At 40.1% G+C, this 23,911-nt stretch overlaps 1 protein-coding gene across 6 annotated transcripts in view; it reads right to left on the bottom strand.

Annotated features, from left to right (window-relative positions):
* Window positions 1–3,177: 3,177 nt before the first annotated feature.
* The window catches only part of gramd1bb (GRAM domain containing 1Bb), an 82,899-nt gene continuing 62,165 nt past the window's right edge, over window positions 3,178–23,911 (bottom strand). For 5 of the 6 annotated variants that reach the window (XM_042413953.1, XM_042413954.1, XM_042413951.1 and 2 more), the window contains 17 exons: window positions 20,223–20,243; window positions 19,549–19,572; window positions 13,288–13,372; window positions 12,574–12,677; window positions 12,372–12,467; window positions 11,885–11,965; window positions 11,647–11,762; window positions 10,309–10,471; window positions 9,970–10,162; window positions 9,686–9,829; window positions 9,446–9,564; window positions 9,181–9,323; window positions 8,886–8,989; window positions 8,294–8,594; window positions 7,733–7,840; window positions 6,361–6,481; window positions 3,178–4,390 (listed from right to left, as the gene is read on the bottom strand). In XM_042413953.1, coding sequence (XP_042269887.1) covers window positions 4,301–4,390; window positions 6,361–6,481; window positions 7,733–7,840; window positions 8,294–8,594; window positions 8,886–8,989; window positions 9,181–9,323; window positions 9,446–9,564; window positions 9,686–9,829; window positions 9,970–10,162; window positions 10,309–10,471; window positions 11,647–11,762; window positions 11,885–11,965; window positions 12,372–12,467; window positions 12,574–12,677; window positions 13,288–13,372; window positions 19,549–19,572; window positions 20,223–20,243 — 2,013 coding nt within the window. In that variant the 3' untranslated portion in view covers window positions 3,178–4,300. The remainder of the gene's footprint in view (window positions 4,391–6,360; window positions 6,482–7,732; window positions 7,841–8,293; window positions 8,595–8,885; window positions 8,990–9,180; window positions 9,324–9,445; window positions 9,565–9,685; window positions 9,830–9,969; window positions 10,163–10,308; window positions 10,472–11,646; window positions 11,763–11,884; window positions 11,966–12,371; window positions 12,468–12,573; window positions 12,678–13,287; window positions 13,373–19,548; window positions 19,573–20,222; window positions 20,244–23,911) is intronic. The other variant, XM_042413952.1, reaches the window with a different exon arrangement.

Genomic DNA, 23,911 nt, shown 5'->3' with positions numbered 1-23,911 from the left:
AGCTCTGTTGTGATGTGTGATAGTAGAGTTTTAATGGTATTCTTGTATTTTTGGTGTGTTTGGGATTAAAGGTTGATGATGTTCATGGAATAATAAATGTTCAAGTATCAACTCCAAAAATAGCAACACTATTTGTTCAATATTTTTTTTTTTTATTCATACTTCCAATCTCTACTTCATATGAACCAGAAAGCCACTTTTCTCTTCAGTCTCTATGAGGCAAAGTCATCGGCGAGTCAAAACCTACGCGCAGCGCAGGTTGGATTCTTTTTGTCAGTGTGTGTGTCCATGTGCACACTGCAGATATACACAACATATACTTACAGTATATTTATCTCATGTAGAAATTTCACTAGAGGTCTCTCTAGGGATCAAAACATTTTCTAAAAAAACAAACAAAAAAAAACAAAACAAAAAAAACATACAGTAGAACTCTTTTTGAACAGAACTACACCAGTACACATTTCACCAAGACACACTCGAAGAAGAGCATTTGCTATGAGTTTGATCAGTGGTCGTTTCCAGGAGGTTGTGTGTGATTTCTATCGTGCATTCGCCAAGGATGGTAAGTTAGTACTGTGTTGAGTGGGTGGCACTGTTGTCTCACTAGCTCTGTGACAGCAATTCAAATGCCAATTAATACAGTCAATGAAGTGCACAATTCGTTAGTTGTCAGTGACAAAATGATGGCATCCAGAACACTCAGGTCGTCTCGGTTCCACAGCAATCATACAATCGTTCGTGGGAATGCAGATAACTGTGAGAAAAGACTGGAAACAAAATAAAAACTGGTGTTATCTGTGAGAGATCATATGTTAGATTTGCAGATATCAAATTTGTTGGAAACAATGAGAAGCGAGTTTTGAAGGGAGTGATGAAGGTTTAAAATCCATCAGATTTTTTTCAGATTGAAAATTGGATTCAGGTCTGCTGTGGCAGATCCTTGGAGGCCCAAGTCAATGTTTAATTCTCACTGAGAAGGATGTCCATTTTACAGCACTTCAATGTTACAATTTGCTCTATAAAAGTAAAGTCTGGACAGTGACATAAAACAGAGTTGCCCCAAGAATAAAATCAGGTATCAATAAAACCAGAGTTGTTCAAAACTGTTGAGAATGTTTGCAACAAAATAATATAAATCAAACATCTGAAAAAAAAAAAAATCTATTTCTTCATACACTGAAAAACAAACTCTTTAAAGCATTTATATCACAGTTTCATATATATGACATTCTGTACCATCATATACACGAAGCGTAACTCCACTGTCATCAAGATTGTGAAAGTGATTTCTATAAAACAGAAAACATTTCCAACCAGTCACATTCAGATCTTAAGGTTTTTATGTGTTATCATTACTCAGTGCCTTCTTCAAATGTAATATACGCACACACGCACGCACGCACACACACACACACACACACACACACACACACACACACACACACACACACACACACACACACACACACACAGCAGGGGTTCAATCCTGAAGCTGCTCTCTTGTTTTCAATAAGTCAGTCAGTAACACGCCATGCAGGCACACGGTAAAGATACTTTTTCCCTCATACAAATCACTCACTCCTGCCTTGCCCTGAAATAAGACAAGAAAGTGAGTCAGTCTTAGATTGGAGATGCTTTGTTTGGGAGGTGAGATTGGCAGAGTTGCATGTGATCCTTTTCAAAGAGAATAAACATTCTATTTGGGCAAAAGTAACACTAATTTTGAGCTGTAACAAACCATCAAAATTCAACCATTTGTTATGACTTTGGAAGTTGATAATCAAACATTCACCTTCAGCTTAAATTTCTGCCATTTCTCTCTATCATTCTTTACCCGAAAAGGTCTTAAAGTGCTTCACTTTCTCTTTTTTTTTTTAAACAAGGAAGTTTCTAGTTTTTGGAAGTGCGTTTATCGATGAAGTTCATCAGCTGTAAGGGGCTTTCTGTTGAAAAACTCTTAAAAGATGCTTTTTTTTTTACTCGCACCCAATCCAGTATAGGTATAATACATGATAAATACTTCATTTAAAACAACATGATAACTCGTGAAGGTACATTTCTACTTCTTTCTTTTGGTTCAATTTAGTTAAGTTCATTCTCATACTTTTTGCATCCAAGACACACACTTGAAATGGGTAGGGGAGAGTATAAATTGGGTTTGAAATAAGTGTTTTTAAAGACATAGTTTGAAATTTTGGGAAATATGTTTATTTGTTATATTTCAGAGAGTTGGATAAGAAGACTGATACCATTCTCATATCTGTATGCTAAATATGAAGCTAGAACCGGAAGACGGCTCTAGCTAGCTGCTTTTAGCTAAGATAAGCTAACCTGCTGCTAGGTAAAGCTTCATATTTAGCATACAGACATGACAGACATCTTCTTATCTGACCCTGAAAGAAAGTTAACAAGTGTATTTCTCAAAATGTCCAACTATTCCCTTCAGCAAAGAGTGGTCACTAATGTGGTGACATGGACAAAGAGTTGCTCACAGAGGGCAGATGAAGAGTTCATCTCCAAAATGTTTTTTTTTTTTATCCATTTACAAGAGAAAAATTATCAAGTTTTTCATTCAATCTCAAAAATGTAGACGAGCAAGTCTGAAGAGTCTGTCTTCCTCTTGTCAACCATGGATTCATGCTACTTACTATTTGCCGAAAAGTGACATTTATTGATGGTTTAAGCGATCAATCTTTTGTAAAAGCAGGCTTAACTTTTTTTTTTTCAAATGTTGGATACATCATTTTGGAACAAAACTCTTCGACTGTAAACTGTACCCAGGTGGTGCTAATGCAAGGCGGCATCCAAATGCATTAGCATTAAAAAAGGCAGTCTGGCTGCAGGAGCCAGAAAAGAAAAAATTAAGAAACATACAAGTGTGGAATGGTAAAAATGTCACACTTTACAGCACACACTTGTGCACTCACACACACACGCACGCACGCACGCACACTCACACACACACATGCGCGAATATAATCGCGCAAATGCAGACTCATACTTGCACACTGGACATGTCACAGACATATCTGGCATGCATTTTTTTTTTAGAAGAAAACAGTTTTTGTTAGAAATTCTTTAACTGGTCTAGAGCTCTGATAATTTCTTTATGTACATAAATTAATAATAAATATAGGTAATGTTTATATATTTTGAAATATATATATATTAAATAATGAAATATCCTTATATATTTCAAATATATTCATAGAATTCTTTCTAATTTGAAACATTTTCAAAGAGATATAGTCACAGTTTAGTAATAAAACATGTAAGAACAAAGGTCTCCCTACTAGTCTGGCTGCAGTGTCCCTTTTTCAAAGATTAATAACTTGTGATCAAAGTCTGGCCTTTTTGTCCAGGCTAATACATTCTACTTCATCAGGAGGATTGGGGATAATGCAATGTAAGCAGGTTAATTAACACTGTGTGTAGAAACAAATTGGGGCAATTGATACTGTGAATCCAGATTTCTTCTTTTCTTCCATGTTAAAAATACTGCTTCAGGTCTTATCAATCTTTAGATTCTACTTATAAATATTCAAACACAATGGTCTGACAGGGAACCAGCCCCGACAAAGACCATACTGGCCAGGTTCAGACAAGGCAAAAGGGACTGATCAGTGAATCCAATCTCCTGGCTACAATACTTCTCTCCCTTTTTGGTTGGAGGGCAATACTTTAGTCTGATCACCTGGAGGCCTATTAAAGGGACGCTGCAGCGAGGACCTCTAGGGGACGATTGGTTTGGAACAGTCGAGAGAGTGTAGAAAGCCATGAAGACTTGAAAGGACCCCCCCCTTTCTTTTACTCGATCTCTCCTCTTCTTATGTTCTTTTTTTTGACACACATAGACTGGAACTGGACCACATTAACACTGAGGGGAGTTAAGTTGTCTAAATGCATGCAGTAAGTTTCCTTCTTTCTCTCTGCCACTCTCCTGGTTGACATGGCTTACAGTAGGATGCACTTAGAAATAAATCAAAAGTGAGGAGAAGGAAATGGTTATCCCACAGGTGTAGAGAAGGTACAAGTCTTGCACCTTCCCGCAATGCCTCAGTGATGTTGGGGACACCTCAGTTCCTGTCTGTGCAGGGGGGAACTTCCTTCCGGGGGTTTTTAACCTCTGTGCGCTGGAGACGATTGTTCCTGTCTTTGTCTCTATTGGACCAGCTCACTGTTGGTCCCTCTTCCCCCTCGGTCCTCTATCTCTGTCATGCTGCTGCCCGCATACTGGTCCATAAACAAAACAGGTCCTATATTGCACAGCATGCCCTCATGGCCTTGTGGCGGTGTGTCAGTGGTAGCGACTTCTCTTCTCTTCAGCCTCAGAGCTGTAGTCCCTTAATCCAATGCCTCGCTGGAGGTTCAATAAAGAGTCTTTCATCTAATGAAGATAAACGAGAGTAAAAAACAAGATGTTAGCTTGCTTAATAAAAAAGAAGAGTTACAATGATCTACAATATATGAACAGATGGAAAAAGTGACAATTCCCTTGTTTCCTTTATGACGATTCACTTGACAATCGTCAATGCTGCAGATTTGCTACTTTTGGCCACTAGTTACACATTTCAGTCATTTGTGTAGGAAAAAATGATATTAGAAGTGTACTGTTGGAGAAAATACTCTATTTTTATATTAATATTTTGATGATCATTAAGTGTAGTGTAGAAGTGTGTTCAACTGATCAGCTTTGTCTTTAAAGAACATGATGTACTCTTCACCCTGTTTATTAAGCTTTATACGTTGTAATCATATTGTTCTGCTTTTGGCAAACATAAAAGGTTATTGGAAGTGCATGACACTGGGTAACCCAATTCTAAAGAGTGATAGTTAGAAAAGGGAACTAAATACATTAACTGGAAGTTGTACAAGACAGGCATGACGCCATATATGGAATTGTTATTGATTATCTTGCAGGAAACAGGTGCCCGCAGAAAGAGACGTATGACTGAGCACAAGGCGCTTGTGTTAACAGTTGTGTTGGGTGGAGGCTGAAAGTATTAAGTGTTTGTGTGAGCTGTTCAAAGGGCTCCTCTTGCTGCAGAGCTCGGGGAGCCTGTATGCATACGATTTAATGATTTATTAAAGGCAGTTAGACTGCAGGAAAAATACTGTCTCTCTAGTATTTAATTACCTTTATCACCTAACTAGACAAGCTGATATTTCAGCTGCAACGACACTTTCCCTTGTGGATGTGAGGTGGGATGATTCTTCTACGGCTTTCTTTAAGTTCACTCAGTCATGATGCTTATTTATTGCCTAGCATTTGGAAATGTAGCAGAAGATTAGCCTATATGGGCTTTGACTGAACAAGATTCCTGGCCTGTGATGACTCTGAAGGTCACCACAAGAGGATTTTGTGATAGTGGTTTATTTAGCAATTCTGTAGCTAAAATACACGTGATTTAAACATAGGATATGACTGGATATCAGTCTTGGGTTAGGCAGCATAGCTATTTTTGGTTTTTTTGAATTTCCCCTCTAGTGATCAATAAACATGTCAAATGTTTTAATATTGCTTTGTGTGATAGTTATTGCTTCTGTCTCCCAGAAAAAAAATTGTTTGTGGTGAGTACAGTAACTGTTGTTACATTAACAAAAATGTCCAGCAAATTTTGCTCAACATGAATATATGATTCATTAAAGAAAAAGTTGGATTGTCTGACAAAGGTCTAAGGCTGCTACTAACAATTAATTTCCTCATCGATTAATCTGAAGATTATTTTCTTGATTAATTGTTTTGTTGATAAAATGTCAGAAAATAGTGAAAATGCCCAGAGTCAAAGGTGGCGTCTACAGATGTCAATTTAATGTCATGTATGACAAAGAAAACCATTAAATCATCACATTTTAGAAGCTAAAAGCAGTACATTTTTAGCACGTTCGCATAAAAAATGACTTAAACAATTAATTGATCAAAATAGTTGCTAATAAATTTCCTGTAGATTGACTAATTGATTAATCGTTGCAGCTCTACAAAGGTCCATGACTGAAACATATCTGTAATAAAGTCAGTGCTGTTATTGTGCAGGAGTGTAACTCACTTCATTTTCATATGCACTTGTCTACAGACAACACTTGGTTTCATGATTTTTGAGCATAGCTGAACAAATGTAAATGATGTTACAATGAAGTAGTTTGATTTAATGTTTGGTACAGGACTTCCAAAATGTACAACAGCCAGAGGAGCCAGAGCCTCTACTGACTGCAGACATATAACCACTACTACTGCACTTCAACTGCAATAGACACACATAATGTAAATGAAATACAAATGCTGTCTGTAGGTTGTTAAAAATTTGGGAACATCCCTTTCCAACGTGATTCTGAGAACATCTCTTTGTGTCTGAGTACCTGGTCTAGCAGCACTACTGACGACTTGATAATCTCCCTCCACTTCTGCAGCTCGGCGTCATGGTAACGCTGCTGTGCCTCCAGTAGCTGGGCCCACTCCATCTGCGTCTGAGGCAGTTTACTGGGAAGAACACACACACACACACACACACACACACATTAGCAAAATCAGGGTGCAGCCACTGAAGCATAACTTCCATTTTGAGACATGGCCAACACACAATTTGGTAAATTGTTTCAGTAAGCTCAGACCTATTGAGGGGTAATTTTAGAAGCTCTGTGTTTTCCTGTCACACACATCGACGGCCATATGGATATAGTTTAGTGTGTATGTCTGACTGTGTGTGTGTGTGTGTGCATGTTTATGTCTGTAACTATAAGTTTAAATTTGTTTGTGACCGCCTTTTGGGCAAACAGCCAAATAACTACAGCAGGACTCAATTCAGTCTCATTCTGCAGCGATAAAGTTTTTGTGGCCAGAAATGCTTCAAAGGCCCATCTAAACTAGGGTAAGTAATGTATTTTAGGAGCATTTTTTGTTATATTTGTTGAAATCCTCTATACATCAATCAATAATCCCATCGCCACTTCCTGTCCGTCAGTATCCCACTGCTCGCCCGGCAGTGGGATACTGCCGGGCGAGCAGTGGGATACTGATGGATAGGAAGTGACGGGACTGAATGAATTGCAGAAGGAGAGAAAAAAAGATGGGAAAATCAACAAAAAGCAGAATGAAAAGCAACATGCACTCATTGGACTATTGCCTGTAGCGCAGGGGAAACTGAACACCACATAATCTTATCAACACGCCAGAGCGAGAGACTTTCAATGGAAGTGAACTCGGCTCCCAGAAGTGAAAAGCAGTGATAGATTTTTATGTATCACTGTGGCTTCAGTTCAGATACTGAGTCATCTGTGCTGCTCGTTGCTGTGGGACTCGGTTCGAAGCTGCAGGTCCAGCGCTCCGACATACTAGTTACTGAGGAGGTTTTAGAGACGGACAATGAAAGAGATGTGATATCACTCAAATTCAAGCAGGGAGATGGGACACTCATTACCTTTGTGGCGGGCTTCAAAACAGGTGAGAGGTGGTCCTATTTACCATTTATTAACTTGGTTGTTTTGCCTTGAAAGGAAGTTGCGTGTGTGTGAGTGAGTACAATATGAATCACGTGCATATGTCCGTGCTGGTCTGGTGGGAGGGTCTTAGGACAGAGAGCGGAGGGGGGAGAGCTGCAGCACGAGGGCTTTATTTTCTGCCTTTTCCAGAACACTACCGATCCCAGCTTTAAACATGTTAAATGTCTGTAATAAAGGAGTTTTTTTTATGAATAATGGATGACAAAAACATTGTGTAAAAATGTGCATGTACCTTTCATGAAGCCGCAGCCCTTGCCAGGTTGTTAAGGACTGTGCAGAATACTCCAGCATCCACAGCTTGTAGAAGAGCATCATATTGAGGAACACCAGCAGCACCAGGCTGAAGGAGGGCAGGAAAGAAAGAACCCAATAAAGCAAACAAGTCTTCCAATTTCCATTTTATTCATTTATGATGCCCTTATTTAGCTGATCTGTAAATGGAAATGATATTCAAATTTTAATGGTAATACTTCTACTTCTGGCTTATCAGTTCATTCACTGTATGTACCTTAGACAGATCCTATGGATGGCAATGAAAGGAAAGGAGAGAGGGGTTACACTCAGAGAACAACAACAATGAGATATTTACAAGAAAAGATAAAAAAAACCCTTTCATTTAAAATTGTAAATTAGACAAAAACTCCTCAGAGATTATTGGGAAAATGAAATCATGGGACGAGCAACTCAGAGAAATGTTTTAACAGATATGAGATGAACGTGTGTGTGTATCCCTGTCAGCATGTGTCAAATTTGCATTTCTATATATGAGTGTGTATGTGTGTTGGGATCGTACACAAAGCTGATGATGAGCAGCAGTTTGGAGACGCTGTACAGAGCAAAGCCTCCGGGCAGGTGAGAGTGCTCTGGACTCTGGTGTCTGGTCTGCGTGGAGCCTGCCACTTGTTTGATCCGCTGAATCACTTCCTCATCTGTTGGCGTGGTAACGGGGCTGAGCGCCTCGTCCAGATGCTGGCTGCGCATGTGGGGGAGCGGCCTCTTCTTCCGCCTCACCGTGGAGTTCTTCACCACTTTAGCCTTCGGGGAGAGCTGGTGGGCCTCGGTCAGTATCTCCTCCAGCTTGGACAGCTCCAACTCTGAGAAGGAAGAAGACGCATACGTGTCACATCTCATCCAGATTTATTTAAAGATTGACATTTCATGGCACCGTGATATAATACATTTCGGAATATTATGCATGTTCTTCACAAAAGAATCTAAAGTATATAGGAAATGCCAATGTGCAGTTGTAAATGCTTTGTGATCAAACAGCTTATGTGACTTCTTGATATCTTTTTTATCCATCTACGTTGCCGTCACATCAAGCAGGACTAATAGTTAAGAGTCTGACCAACTCAAACACACACATAACAAATACTCAAGTTTACCAAGATGGCGGAAATTCTCTTCTAGCCCACTCCAGAAATTTTTCTCTATGAAGCCTTTCACCAGCCCCCATGGCTGCTTTCTGAAGCGTAGCTCTGTTGATACCCTAAGAGACAGATAGAAATGCATCTATATAGATAGACACTCTTTTACAATAAGACATATAATGGCAAAATATCAAATTGCATATTCAAAAGCAAAGTTGTCACACACCTCAACAAACGATCTAAAATTTTTAAAAAAAGGACGCATATTACAACGTCCCATTTACTAAGTCTCTGATCATGTCTTTCTCACCGTAACCGACACTTGTTCTTGGCCACCCGGGTGAGCATGTAGCGGTTGAGGGTGTAGAAGTAATCGTGGTAGGGCACGTCATGTGTGATGACCTCAGCATCGATGATGTAACACTCACTCTCCTGACTGGCCTTGTACAGAGTCTGAAAGACAGGAAATATGGTGTTTCTATTGATTGTAAGTCACATTAAACTTAAAAAGTACTTTAATTTAAAAAAAAAAAAAAAGAAGATTTCTCTTCACAGATGACATGCGTTGACTGTACCTGTGTCTCTGTGACAGTAGCTGTTTTGGGAGCCAAGGGGTTGGACAGAGAGATGGTGTACAGGATCTCTCTGGTCTGGTTCCCAGCATCCTCCTTCTTCCAGGGGTGGTACACCACATCTGAACAGCAAAGAGGATTTATGGATTAATAAATCCTGGAGTTTAGCACATATTTGGTTTGGCTTATTCCAGGGAGGTTAGAGGACAGGCTCAGCTGCAGAAACATCAGACAGACGCTGACCTGAGAATCGCCTCTGTTCCATGAAGTCACTCATGAACTGCGACTCCGTGAAGAGGATGTCATAGAGCTTGTCCACGCTGAACTTGTAGACCTCGTTGATGTACTGTCTACCATTCAGATCCTCGTGGAAGGCCTGTACCTCACCTGCACATCAGGGAGATACACAGTCAAGGTGACATATTAAATCAGAGGTGACTTCATGTGTTCAGTAATGGATGATGCGTGAAGATAGTTTATGATTATGTATTTTGTCAGAAGAGTAACTCTGGTTTCTGTGCCCTCACCCTCGTCGTGTGTTTCCGAGGAGTCGCTGAGCTCGGTGGGGATGTCCTCATTGTCATTGAAGTCCAATGAGGGAGAGGGGACGGGACCTCCAGGCCCGCTGGTCTCGTTGTTCTTCTCTTCCACCACCAGCGGCAGAGCCAGCAGCTCGCCGTCTGGTAGGCAGTCTGCATACTCCTCTGCTGGGAGGTCGAACTGGGGAGAGAACAAGGAAATGGGCATAAAACAAACACATTTATTTACAGCATTAATCTGTTTATCTTGCCAAGCAAATGTCCTTAATTTGCATATCACTGCATCAATGTGTGTGTTAGTCAAATAACATATGTGCAATAACTTACTGTGATGGGTGTGTCGTGGTTGCCTGGGCTGGGGATGGTGCTGTTTGGGACGACCTTCTTGTGTAGCAGGGGAGGGCTCCCTTCAGGTTTGGCCTCTGCACTGCTCTTAGACAAGTTGTCATTGTTGATCTCATTCTCTTCATTGGGAATCTCTTCACTGAACCTAAAAGGCACCGGAAAACAGCGAGAAGCCAGACATTTACTCATCTCATCTGTAATCCTGGCTGAGTAATGAGGAAACTTGGCTCAAGTGGTGTTTGCAAAGATTTTTCAGATGTGTTGGATTTGAACTTGACATGCAGTAAAATGCTATCATCAGGATGTTTGGGCCAGGATCAGCTTAGTATATACAGTACAGTACATCTTTAGAACTGAACTTGAGAGCTTTTTATTTAGCAGTTTACAATAATGTTCAGCACACACATAAAAACAACATACACACTTAACAAAATCATAGAACAGTTTCTGTTTTCTTGTCACAAAACATCAGAAAACAGACATATTGGCACATAATTTGCACATAAATTATTATGAGCACAAGATCAAATTTCAGCGCAAAACGCTGATTTACTGCTTAATGGCCTTCAACCTCACATCACTGTCTATCTAAATTAGTAATGTTTGAAAGGATTCATGTGCATTTTAAATTAAAAAAACAAAAACTCAAGAAAGCTGTTTTTTAATTCAGTAAAAGTCTTGAAACAAGTTGATATGTGTGGGAATCGACAGAAAATGATCTTACTCCTCAGAAAAATGCTACTTATTGACTCAACAGATATGTAGACTCACAGTTGTATTAAAACAATTATTTAGAATCTCATTTGACCTCAGCTCAGCCTTTGAAATAAATCTTTCTACTCTCACATCGTCAGTTTAATCTCACCCAACTGCTGGATATAGACCTCACATTATCCTGTTAGATGATTCTACACACTCAGCCTGCATTTCAACAGAGGCCAGTTAACAGAAAACTTCAGATACTGTGGAGACCGAACAGATTCTAAACATGACTCTGCATTTGTTTTTCCTAGTAAATCCACTTTAGACATGAAGGAAAATAAATGAAGGAAGAGACAAATGTGTTGCATTTTTGCAGCCTTTAAGCTGTGTAAATAAGCAGAGAGTTGAGAGTGATGGTAAGTGTTTGATTGTGTATCTAAATGGATTAGCTGAGAGAGCTGGAGTGAGTGTGTATGCTCATAAACATATGAGTAGTGCTTGTTACAGCTCATAACGAGACCCTCTAATCAACGTGCAATTTGAGTAATTAGGCAATAAACTTAAAAATGTTTATAGCCGTAACCATAGTAACTGACTATGCAGCACAACCAGACTCACCCCATGGTGTTGAAATCATCATCGGGGGGAACGTAGTCCTCATCATCACTGGTTAGGCCGAGCTCGTTGCCATAGCACTGATGAACAAAGTGCCACAGTTCTTTGGGGCATAGGGGCTGCATGAAGCAATCAGAAAGAGGAATGAGATACTCAACAGTGAAATTTATGAATGTACAAAAAATCTTCTGTTTCTAGATAAATATCAGCAAAAGAAGTGCTGTAGATCGGTCGGGCCTACCTTGTCGAGCAGCGCGTTCTGCCACAGTCTGAACATCATCATGTACGTCCTGTCCCTGGCCCCGAACGAGGTGAAGAAGTGCTGTGAAGAATGCGAGGTAATCATGAGTCTATGAGTCTTGTCGACACATAGTGAAAATTAAAAAAGGTCCATTTCTGAGGTCCTTCTGGTTTGGAATTATTTTAATTTGCAGTGATATATTTTCTTTTTTTTCTTAAATATATGGATTTCATGAAAATACAGAGCATGCGGCATTAGTTAAGATAATTTCAAAAGTGATGGTGGATATCTTGGATCAGACTGATAAAGACTGAATAACCGATCTTCCACACAGACTTTGTAAGTCAAAGCCTCCCTGCTGTCTCTCTAGGCAAATATAATTAGATTAAATACATATTGACAGTTAAGTCTAAGGCGTGTCTGCTGTATCAAACTATAACCTTCTTCTCATGTAAACGCCTGTATTTGCTAATTCCGTGTCCCTTACCTTCTCATTGTCCGTGCAGACCTGGATGGCGTTGGGAATGAGGCGTGCAGTCTTCTCTTTCGTCATCGAGCAGATGTCCTTTAGCCGCACTGTCAGCTACACACAAATGAACACACATTATAGCGCCAAGTATGACACAATAATGTCGATATTACAGACACGAGAATGTGAAGAAGTCCGGAGAGCTAAAAAAAAAGCATACCAGTGTTTCCCAGCGGAAGATGTTGCTATAGAAACAGATCCAATTCTCAGAGAGGTAGAGTCGGCCCTGCAAGAGGATGTCCCGTTGCAGAGCGCAGGAGTAGTCTGAAACATAAAGGGGAGACACACAATTAGCACATCTGAGAGGGAATACTTGCACACACACACTAGATGTGATGAAAAGTTACAAATGACATCATACAATACAGTAGGCCTACACAATTATTCAATATTTCAATCACTGTAAGTACGTCCATCGATAGATCAAATGAAACTACTTAGGAGGAAACACACATTAAGTCAGGAAGTTTAATTGTGTTATACGCTTGTCACATTGTCATTTCCTGCTGTGTGTCTATCTTGTTTATTAGTTATATTACTTTGTAACAACAAAGTGACAACAAATCAATCTGTGTACCCTAAACCTGCGACATTATGTGCTCATAGTACACTGCAAAATGTACCTTGGACTGCTGTAAAAGTTAATTATCAGGTTACAACTTCCTATAAAAATGTTTGAAGTTTGTTCTACATTATTAGGGAACTAAATCCAGACATATTCACAATAATGTCATGATGTCAGCCGTTTGAAATTCCCAATTTTGTCTTTGTCTCCTTTCTGTTGTCAGGATGGATCATTTTCTGATCATTGACAAATCAGCTGCATCCCGTCAGTTCTCAGATGTTCCCTGTGTGTCTCTGGCGGTCAACTCACCCACAATGAGTCTCTCTGTGTCAGGGAGCTGCTTGAAGAGTTTCCTAAAGTCCTCATTGCGCTGCTTGTATGTCGGGCTCAGCACCTGCAGTGACAGACAGAGTGAGAAACATCGCCACACACATACTGCCACAAAGACACACACACACACACACGTATGCTTCACGCTCATTCACTCACAAATGTCGTCTCTGTCACGCAGCCTGGGGTTATTTGTTTCAAAGAGCATGTGAGATAACCTTGCTAAAATCACCCACAGGTTTGATCGGGATGTTTAGTTCGCTCTCTGGTTATATCAAAGCTTTCGTTCTGTGGGGGATTTTGACAAGTGCTGGAAATGGATGTACAGTGAATGGCAAGCAGAGGTGTGTCTGTAAGACCGCATCATTAATGATACTCAAAAACAGAGCGTTTTGAAGCGCAATTCCAAAACATCAGCCCGCTGCAGATCATTCAATAAACATGCTGACGTGACTGTAAGCATTTTTAATATGAGTCACATTCTCAGATTACAGAGCATTACAGAGCGGCATGTTTCTGACAATGAGGCTTTTGTTGTGACAAAAAGCAAGACATCCAATGGAAGCTCAGACAGCAAACATTACCACACATGGTGGTCAAACATAAACTTTTCAGCACTTGGGGGGGGGGGGGAGAGGAGGATATCCTCTTCTCGGCTTCAGCAGACTTGATTATTTGCAGAGTGAGTCTGTGATATATAACATCTCTAAATGAGTGCCAAAGTGAGGGCTCTCACTGTCTGTGCCAGATGCTTTCCTTTAACAGGAAAGCTTCAGGAAGCAATATCTGCCAATGCAGTAACAAGAGGTATACTGAAACAAAAGAAAAATATACTCCTTTGAGTGTGGGCTTGTGGAAAAAAGAACATCTTGTTCACATCAAAAATCACTACATGTGCCACTCTTGACAAACGAAGGAATTCTGGGTAACACTTTCTATGACGCCCATGTCTCTAATGCATTATAAATATACTTATAATGGGTAATAATCTGCTCATAGCACTGTATAATTATAGTTGTAAGCACTCATAAATATTCATCAGGTTTTATAACAATAATCATAACACATTATAAAGCATTTAATGACTTATAAGGTCATAATACTTCATAATTGCTGGTCACTCTCTGACATTTTTTTTGCATTATATTGCATTGTATTATAATTATCATAGTTGTAATACATTATAATCATTTTATAAGGCATTATAATCACCTATCACTTACTTATTTTTTTTTTTTGAAAGAGTCACTTTTGTTGATCAAACATTTACAGAAAAGTAAAATATGCAGCTAGAGGTAAAGTAAAAATTATTTCAGGTATTATCTGTAATTTGAGTCAATGTAGTGTTTAGAGTGAATTTTTTTGAGAAAAATTACATTAGTGAGATGTAAATGTCCATCATTCAGTTCATCATCAGAAAGTTGTGTCAAATTGTACTCAATTCACTGACTGTTATGACCTGTTAAACAAATTCATTTTATTTTAGTTTTGTGTTGTTCTTGCATAGATTTAATGAGTTTTTTCACTTTATGTCAAGTAAACAATGACCACCAGCTTGTAATATATTATGTCTGCCCATATACCTCAGAAATTTCATTACTTCAGGTAAAGCACCCGATGACAATTACAATCACATTATAATGCATTACAACAGTCATTATAATGCATTATAAAATGATTTTAATGTATTACAACTATGACAATTATTATACACTATGATCCTTGTAAAAATGTCAGTGAGTGACCAGCAATTATGAAGTATTATGATACTTGACCTTATAAGTCATTATAGAAATGCTTTATAATGTGTTATGATTATTATTATAAAACATGATGAGTGCTTATAACTATAATTATACAGTGCTATGAGAAGATTATAACACATTGTAAGTATGTTTAAAATGCATCATAGACATATGCGTCATAGGAAGTGTTACTGAATTCTGAAGTACTGTTTGGGAGTATTTGTATTGTGGCCTTCGAGGGAAGTGCGGTGATGAGTAGACAGCTCTAAAAGCATGTGAGTGACATCACTGAAAGGCCTAATCAACTGCCTGCAATTTACATGAATTGACTGAATCCACCATCCTCATGCTTCTTTTTAAAAATCAACAACCACAAACAACCAAACACACCTACACTGCTGATACATCAAGTCATGTCAGCACAGTAACCCGATGATCGCTCCAAACAACAGGCCCCTATGAGCTCTGGAAGAATTCAAATAGCTATGACTCATAACCAAACCAGTTGTTTACTTTAGTAGAGGGGAATTACCACAGAACTGTGATTACAGTACATCAGCATACAGTAAAAACAGAGCTTCCTGCAAAGCCTTTTTGCTGCCCCTGCTCTTGTGACTTCACTTTGTCCTATTAAGAGATAAACGAATCCACACATTTCTAAATATCACTTCGCTTTGCTCATTCATCTTCTCTTTGTGTTTTTAAGCTTGCAAGTGGAGGACAACTTACAGCAGGGATCTCCTCAGTGTCCCACTCAGGGTCCTGAAGGTCCGAGGCAGCCCAGCCCCACTCCCAACCCCACTCCCCTCTAGCTGGACCCTGCATAAGCCACCCTGCCAACGCCTCATCCAGCTCCAGCACGGCCTCCCAGTCCGACATTGTACAATCCTCATCCAGTTCCATATTCCATATATTGGTGCGTGGATGGAAGCTAATTTTCCAAAACGGCCCCCCCTAAGCGGGCTCCACTGACGTCGGAGGACTTGTCAGTTAGGTGAGTATGTTTGAAAAATAAGAGAAGACTAGAGCTGGTGAATCCGGAGGTGTGGAGGCTGCAGTATCCGCCCCCTGTTTAGGGTGCTGCTCTCTTTCAGTGTTGAACAGTGGACGAGGCACACTCCAGCCACATGATCCTCGTCTCGCTCTGTCGTTCTGTGGCTCTCTCTCTCTCTTTCACACACACACACACACACACACACACACACACACGCAGGGAGAGGAGTTACGGCCGTTGCCCTCTAGTAACCCCGGCCAACAAGTCCTTTATTATCATGCCAGTAGCTTTTTCCTTTTTTTTCTCCTCCCCTTACTCCTCTTAGTAAGTGTGTGAGTTTAGTGCGTGTGGTGCTGTCCAGGTCTGAGTGCCTTGTAATTACCCTGTTTACGACCAGCAAAGAATGAAGCCAGTTTACTTTGTAGAGACGAGGACTAATACAAACAAAGACATAGCTGTGAAGACAGAGGGTAAGAAGAAGGAAACAGGGCTGGGGATGGTTACAATAAAAGAGAAAATGTGTGTTTTCAGTCCGTTGAAGTAGGAGTCCGTGTTGCTGTCTGAGCAAGTGACTGAGTTACAGAGAACAGATGTGAGCATAACCTCCAGTTACCTCCGCCTGCAAAACAACACCATTAATCTTGACAGGCTCTATGAAGGGTCGCAGGGTAAAAATGGTCAGACCAACATACTGTAAATACTCCTTTGTTTGTCTCTTTCCTTTGATCATTTTATGTAGTGACTGGAATCCAAACTTGAGCTACCAAATGGATGCTCAGTGATGATTTGAAGGTATTAAAGGCATCATGTCCTCCTTTCCTTGCCTTGGTATTGAGGTCATTCATGCACACTTGATACTTGATCCACCTCTGTTGCTCTCAGCAGGCAAGAAAGATGCAAAGCTCGCAGCTTCTATTTTAGCCACGCTCAACAAACAATGTCCTCCCACGATTCATGACTAAAAATATTTTCAAGAGTCAAGATAGATGCTGGGCATACTGATGGAGGTTGCAGCGGTGATTAAAAAACCCCTACTACTACTCGCATTTCATTGACTCCCACTGCAAGAAACAAATGTGTGGCCCACAGTTCTGCCTTCCACCTTCTCTCTGCTGCTGCTTCTCAATCCTACCTTCAACCAGACATGGAGGAGACAATTGTGAAGCAGGAGAAATAGATTGTAGACTCGGGGAAATAATCCTCAGTAGCAGGCCTCTTGGAAAACAGTGCAGGTCATTAACATACAGCTCTAAGAAGGCCTTCACCCAGTTGAGAATGCCTTTACATCATGCGGTTGAAATTTCAGTGGAATGAGAGCTCATTTTGCCGCCAGAACAAATTGTCCTTCGGAAATTCTCTCAGAACGATCCTTTATATCCAGCTCATTCAATTCATTTTCTCCGATAAATCAAGGAAAGAAAGAGGCCATTGTTGCACTGATGCAGACGAGTTCAGTGTTCAGGTGACAGTGTGAGACTAAGGATGAGGTGGGACAGTGGATACACAGCGTTTATGGATTTGGTTAACTATTAACTCCCTGGACAAACAGTAGGGGATGGAAGAGACTGGTACTGTAAAGCAGGGTGGGGTTTCTGTGGTTTAGGGGGGGAGGTGTGTGTTCATCCTGTTAACAATAGTTCCATCCTTTTTACTGTGGCTATTCTTCATTTCATGGAAAGTTAGGTATTTGGGCGTATTTATTGATCCCAGTGGAGCAATGTGAAAGGCCTGATGTACTCTGCATCTATTTATGTAGATCTAAACAAATTCAGTGGGTTCACTGTGTGTTAATCTCACTCATTCACGCACTGTTTGTTTGTCAGTGTTTTCCCTCTTGTTGCTAACTTCCTGGAGACTGAGTGCATGGTTGCAGAAGAAGCTTTGTGACAAACTTGTGTGGATGCAAATCAAATGAACAAGGGCTTTCAGATGGTCTGTTGAGGAAGGGCTGCCACTGTGCGGACCTCTAACAGGCTCAGAACTCACATTGGGACGGATGGATTTGTAATCACTGTGGTTTCAGTGCCATGGGAGGTCATCATTGCCATGTAGAGGTGCGCACGTACGCACATGCATGCACTTTTTGACATGCAGGTGCATCATAGGTATGACACCTACACATACAGACAGAACCGTCTGAAGTCAAAGTACCTATTGGACATATTTCACTTATTGACTGAGCTTCGGTATTAATTGTATGATGTAGGATGAGTGTACAAGATGTCAGGAACACGGCCGGTATACTGAGAGGAACATTTTTAAACTCAGCATTGTGAATCAGTTGTGATGGTAAATTCCACACACTACCAACTCTAAACAGCATCTAACTATCAGGATAAACTGAAAACAGAAAATGACTTGTCTTAAATCAAGAAAAGTTTCTGTCATTGTTGTTTGATCATTGCACTTATTCCCAGTGACGATCACGAGCACATTACGTATAGTTTCATAAGGTTTTTAGGACAAGCTGTATTAGAAGCAGGTGTAATACTCTACTTGAAAGATTACTTTGCTTGAAAGAATAAGGCTGGCATTATTTTGTATCTTTGATATTGCTAACAAATCCCCTGAAATGACCAAAACAAATAATGCATTATGCAGTACACTTTTTGCAGTGTATTTAAAGACAAGAGCAGATGGTCCTGGTATCTTGTACACTTGATGTTTACTGTGCTGGTAATCAGCTGTATGTCATCTGCAAACATGACATTTACATCTTTTAGACATTAACAGGGTACATGTCAGAGCAACATCAACCCTAAATTGTTACTTGTTATGCTCCTTTCTTATTAGTAGAGGAAATGTGAGTGGCTTACTACAGCTGAGTGCATTAGAGAAATATTTAAGATGCTATCTGGACTTTTTGGACCAAGCCTCATTTGAACACATCACTATCTCCAAGGAGGTCTCTGTATTGTCTTCTGATTGTGATACCCCTACACTGAAACCAAAGGTCCCAATGTCCATGTTTTTAGGACATGGGGGAAACAGAGTTGGACTGGAAGAAAACATGCCATGACCTAAAGCACCATGCTCCATTCTCCTGTTGTTCAAAGGCATTCAAGGCTCGTCCAGAGGCCCTTGCGATGGTTTGTTGATTTGTTTAGTACAGTGAGAAACTCAGTGCACTTGTTACCACCTGTTGCGTACCAGAATTAGATGTTTGAGTCGCGGCAGGCCCTTGACCACATCTGACGGACTCGTAAAATACAAATCCAGAGCAGTCTTACGGTAAGCAGAAGTAAGCAGAAGTTTTGATGCAGCAAATAGGCCCATTAGCAGATAATTTGAAGCTACAGAGCTTTAGGTATACAAAAATTTAAGATATGTCTACTTTAAAATGTGTGGCTTTGCTATTAGGTGGGAACAACACTGAGTGAAGTCAATGGAATGAGAAACAGGCAGGCAGGAGGGATATTTTCCTCCCACCAGTCTGACAACCAGAGAGAGAAAGAGAGAAAGCAAGATCCAGGGTTGCACAAGAATACAAGTCATGCTTACTCTCAGGATGTGTTGTCTTTCATGCTGGGGAGAGAGGGGAAGAGTGTACACACAGGGAATAATAATAATAATAATAAAAAAAAAGAAATAAAACAACATAAGATGGGAATAAGTCCAGTAGAGACACTTCTGGAGAAACTAAAGCTGCATGGAGTCAAGTCCAACACCATACTTGCTCACTTTGTGGGTTTATTTAGAAACTGACCACATCTGAAAGAATTATGACGGTGTCAGAAATAAAGTTAGCACACCACCTTGTGGTACAATATAAAACTGCAATACTCTTATTCTGTCAAAGAAGAAATTTTAAAATTCTCAAGCTAGTCCTACTCTAGTCCTACTATTCCCATGATTCCCTGTATCAGAAGAGTCCACCTGTTGCTCTTTTAAGACCACGCTAATCCCAGTCTGGAGGACCAGTAACCCACACAAGTGAACTGGTGCTACAATAAACAGGGTCAAGGACAATGACCTTTCATCTCCTAAGCGGCACTCGTCATTAAAGCAACTCCAAGAGACTTCCAGGAGTCACCCACATGACGTGAACACACACACCAGAACATAAGCTACAAGCACACACACACACACACACACACACGCACACATCTTTAAAAAAATGAACTGCACATATACAAACACATGTTGGTATTGTAGGAAAAAAAAGCTTGACTTACATTGTACCAGCTTTGGCTCTTCTGCGGAGAGAGAGACAGAGACAGAGAGAGACAGAGAGAGAGATAGAGAGAGAGAGAGAGATAGAGAGAGAGAGAGGGAGAGATATTTTTAACTAATAAGTCATACACACTGCAGCAGGCTTGTGGGCGCATACAGACGTACAGAGGGCGTGAAACATGATCCACCTGATCATAACAAGTTACAGCAAGCGTGAAGGTCAAACTGTACCTCGCACTCCTTCCTGCCAGGAATTACAGGAAGCTATCAATTCTATTTAAAAGCCAGAGACATTTAAATTGTCTTGAATGTTCAGTTGACTATGAACCTCACAGTGTTGAAGTATATGCTGGACATCAGGGCGAAATTCTCTTTCAGTTCACTAACTTCTACATTCAAATGATACTGATGATCACAGAATGACACATAGACCTTTAAATAAATCATTTATTAATTATTTTAAAAAAGAAACTTTTTTCTTTTCTATTTCTGAAGAGAACTGAAAGTAATTTCACCCCAAACCTGCCACATACTGTATCAGCACATTAAGCATATTCTGTGAAAAATTGTGTTGCTATATATTTCATGTTCATGAAATGCAAAATGTCAAATCATTTGGTCTTGCATAAAGTATCTGAAAGGCTTTTCTTCCATCAAACAAGTTCTGTGAAACAATTTTGAGAATTTTCTATTAATTAATAATGTACAACTACCATATTACCTATTCTAAAAAATTGATTTCAACACTTAATAACAAGTGAAATATTTCCAAAGAAAAGCTAAACTGTGAATGAAAAAAAGGATTTTATTCCTTATTCTCCATTATGTGACTTAAGATGTGTATTTCTTGCTCTTGATGTGTATTCGTGATTCAAACGCTCCATTCGCTGGCGACTTACAATCATTTATGAATCTGTGTGCTCTTCATAAACAACACATAGATTCTGTTGCAGTTTTATAACAGCAGAGGGCAGCAGAGATATACAGCATCTTAATAAACATTTTCCAGCCACATGTAACACAGTTTTGCCTCTAACAGTGTAGGAGCAAAAGTCCCAGAGGGGGAAACATGCAGGTGATCATTCAGAGGGTGAAACAAGGGGTAGGGTATTCAGGTGGAGAAGAGTGGGAATAGATGGGGTAAGAAGTGATATCCAGTGTCTGATTACAGTAGTACAATGAATAAAAGGAGCATATTTTATATTGAGGCAACACTCAATGTAGTAACAAAAATCAACCAGAGACAAAATTTTGTTTCTAATGTTTGAAACCTTTTAGTTACATCTAATTAGATTAAAAGCTTCCCGAGCAAGACCATGGTTACACATTACTGTATTTGTTGCAAACTTACTAACAGCCTATTATAGGAACAGTGATTATCAAAACTGAAGTGAAGGTGGAGTAAGAAAGTTTTTTGGAATATGTTTTAACACTTACTTGACAAGCAGCCTAACAAATGGCCACATCACTTGCATCACAACCTAAACATAGCACTGCTAAACGTACGTTTCTTTTTCAAAAACCTGAAACACTTTCATTTTTCTTTTGTGCATCCGAGTTTTCCCTGTGTGTCAGTGTTTGGTGGTTATCTACTGTGTGTGTGGTGTTAGTGAGCAGTGAGCTGCAGCACATACAGTATAGCAGGCCTGAGGCCCGGCTGTGACGATAGCTGGGCTAATGTGGGCTAATCTGATCTGAAGGTGACAGAGACACGAGATAGGAATTACTTTGAGGCTACTGTCCGGATAAGGTGGCATGTGTACGTGTGCCACTGTGTTTGACTTTGTGTGACTGCATGCTAGCGAGCCTGTGAAATTTATGACGGCTTCGTTTACATGCAGAGAGACTTTTTATTGTGATTGTATGTGTGTGGTCTGTTTAACAGACAGAAACACTGAGACAGAAAGAAAGAGACTATCCAGCTGTTACATAGAGAATCCTGTCTGTTTATTGAACTATAAACCTTATTATTTAGTTCAAATTTCACCATATATGGCGCTATGGATTAGCACTGCATATACACAGCCTGAAACTGCCCATGTTTCCAGTAGTATCTTTGTTTTTTATATTTGACAATGAAATTACAAAGTTAATTTTAGGTGGGAAATTGGAGGAAACAAAAAAAAATCTCACAGCTGCAAGAGGGCTTTCAAATATGTTCATGGCTTTTACAACAGAACTGTTAAGACAGTAAAATGTGAGAGTGATGGCTGTCACTACAAACAAATGCCACAGTGCTGTCAATTTGTCAGATTCGAAAAGAAATAAGCTGTGAATGTCACATTACAACAGACTTCACATAATGCAGAGCTCTTGATGTAAAGACCCTTTTTTTTAAAGTCCTTTCACAATCATTCAGGGAATGGAAAGCATCGGAAAGGACACGAGGGACTGAGTATATCAAAGGGGAGCCTACACTCGCACATCTACAGAGGAAGTGGAGGGCCGGGGGTTTAATGGGGGCCAGCAGGGGTGAGGGGGTTGTCAATGGGTCAAATGAAAACAAGAAGAAATGCTTACTTTAATCAGGTTTAGTCTGTCATACTGAAAGAAAAATTAAAGAGAAAACAAAATGTTAACCAAAGCAGTGAGCAACATGAACACAGAAAGAAAGAGAAAATGAGAGAAAGGGTCCGATGATCTTGTACTCTAACTTACATTACTGCTGTTACAATGCAACAGTTCCAGAGGTCTGACGTAAAAAGATGTTACTGTGCCTCTAAATTGGACTCTCCACTTTGCTTGCATGTAAGCCACATTGATTATCGGTGCATCCTCGTCACTGCCGCCGTCATATGGCCCTTTTCTGCGGAGAGGCAGCATGCCCCCCTTTTGCTGAATGCACTCTTTTATTTGGATTGCATTAGGGTTAGGGTGATCAAACTCACGTTGCTGGGACGACCTCACACCATTTCGCGGGTCATGTGGCCATCGCTGACCACAGAGGCTCACGTGGGGGGATTGCAATAGGGTGGGGGGTGGGGTGATAGGGGGCTTGGCACAGAAATAAGGGGTGATGTAATCAATAGGGATATGTGCGTGTATGTATGTGAAACGGATTGTGCATCATGAGGCCGTTTACTGTTTCCAATTTCTGCCTGTGTCTATGACATTTTGACACATATGAGCATTTTAATAAGAGACCCTTCATACTCAGCAAAATTTTAATGTGTACGGTGACAAAAAAAAAAAGTGGGATGAAGTCTGACAAAGCAACAACTTGGATGGATGAGGCGACAATATGGGCGATACACTAAAACGTGACAGCAGTCTGCAGTACATTTACACGACAGGGAGGGGGGGGGGGGGGATTTTGGGCACGTGGCGCGAGAAAAAAGAGCGAAAGATTCTCTGATGTGGAAAGAGAGAGTGGCTGCTCAAATAACGATGAAGTCCTGGAGCTCGGGACTGGGATGCTGGCAGGATTTTTAAGAGTTTATCCCTCTGCAGCCGGGCAGTTCCGCAGCATGACAGATATAAAGCTCTCATTACCGAAATGTAAAAGTTTCTAAAGAGAGGGACAGCATACAGGCCAAAGTAGAAGACAGGAACTTTTCTCATCTTGGAATCTAAGATGACGTCTTAAAATAAGGCTGAAGTTCATTTTTACATGTGTATTTGCTCATTATTATTTTCTTCTTCTTTCTCTACGTTTACATCATATATTTAGAGATCAATATAAATATTTGGA

The sequence above is a fragment of the Thunnus maccoyii genome, chromosome 6 (assembly GCF_910596095.1).
Source record: "Thunnus maccoyii chromosome 6, fThuMac1.1, whole genome shotgun sequence".
Classification (NCBI taxonomy): Eukaryota; Metazoa; Chordata; class Actinopteri; order Scombriformes; family Scombridae; genus Thunnus; species Thunnus maccoyii.
This window is presented reverse-complemented; position numbering and strand designations above follow the sequence as displayed.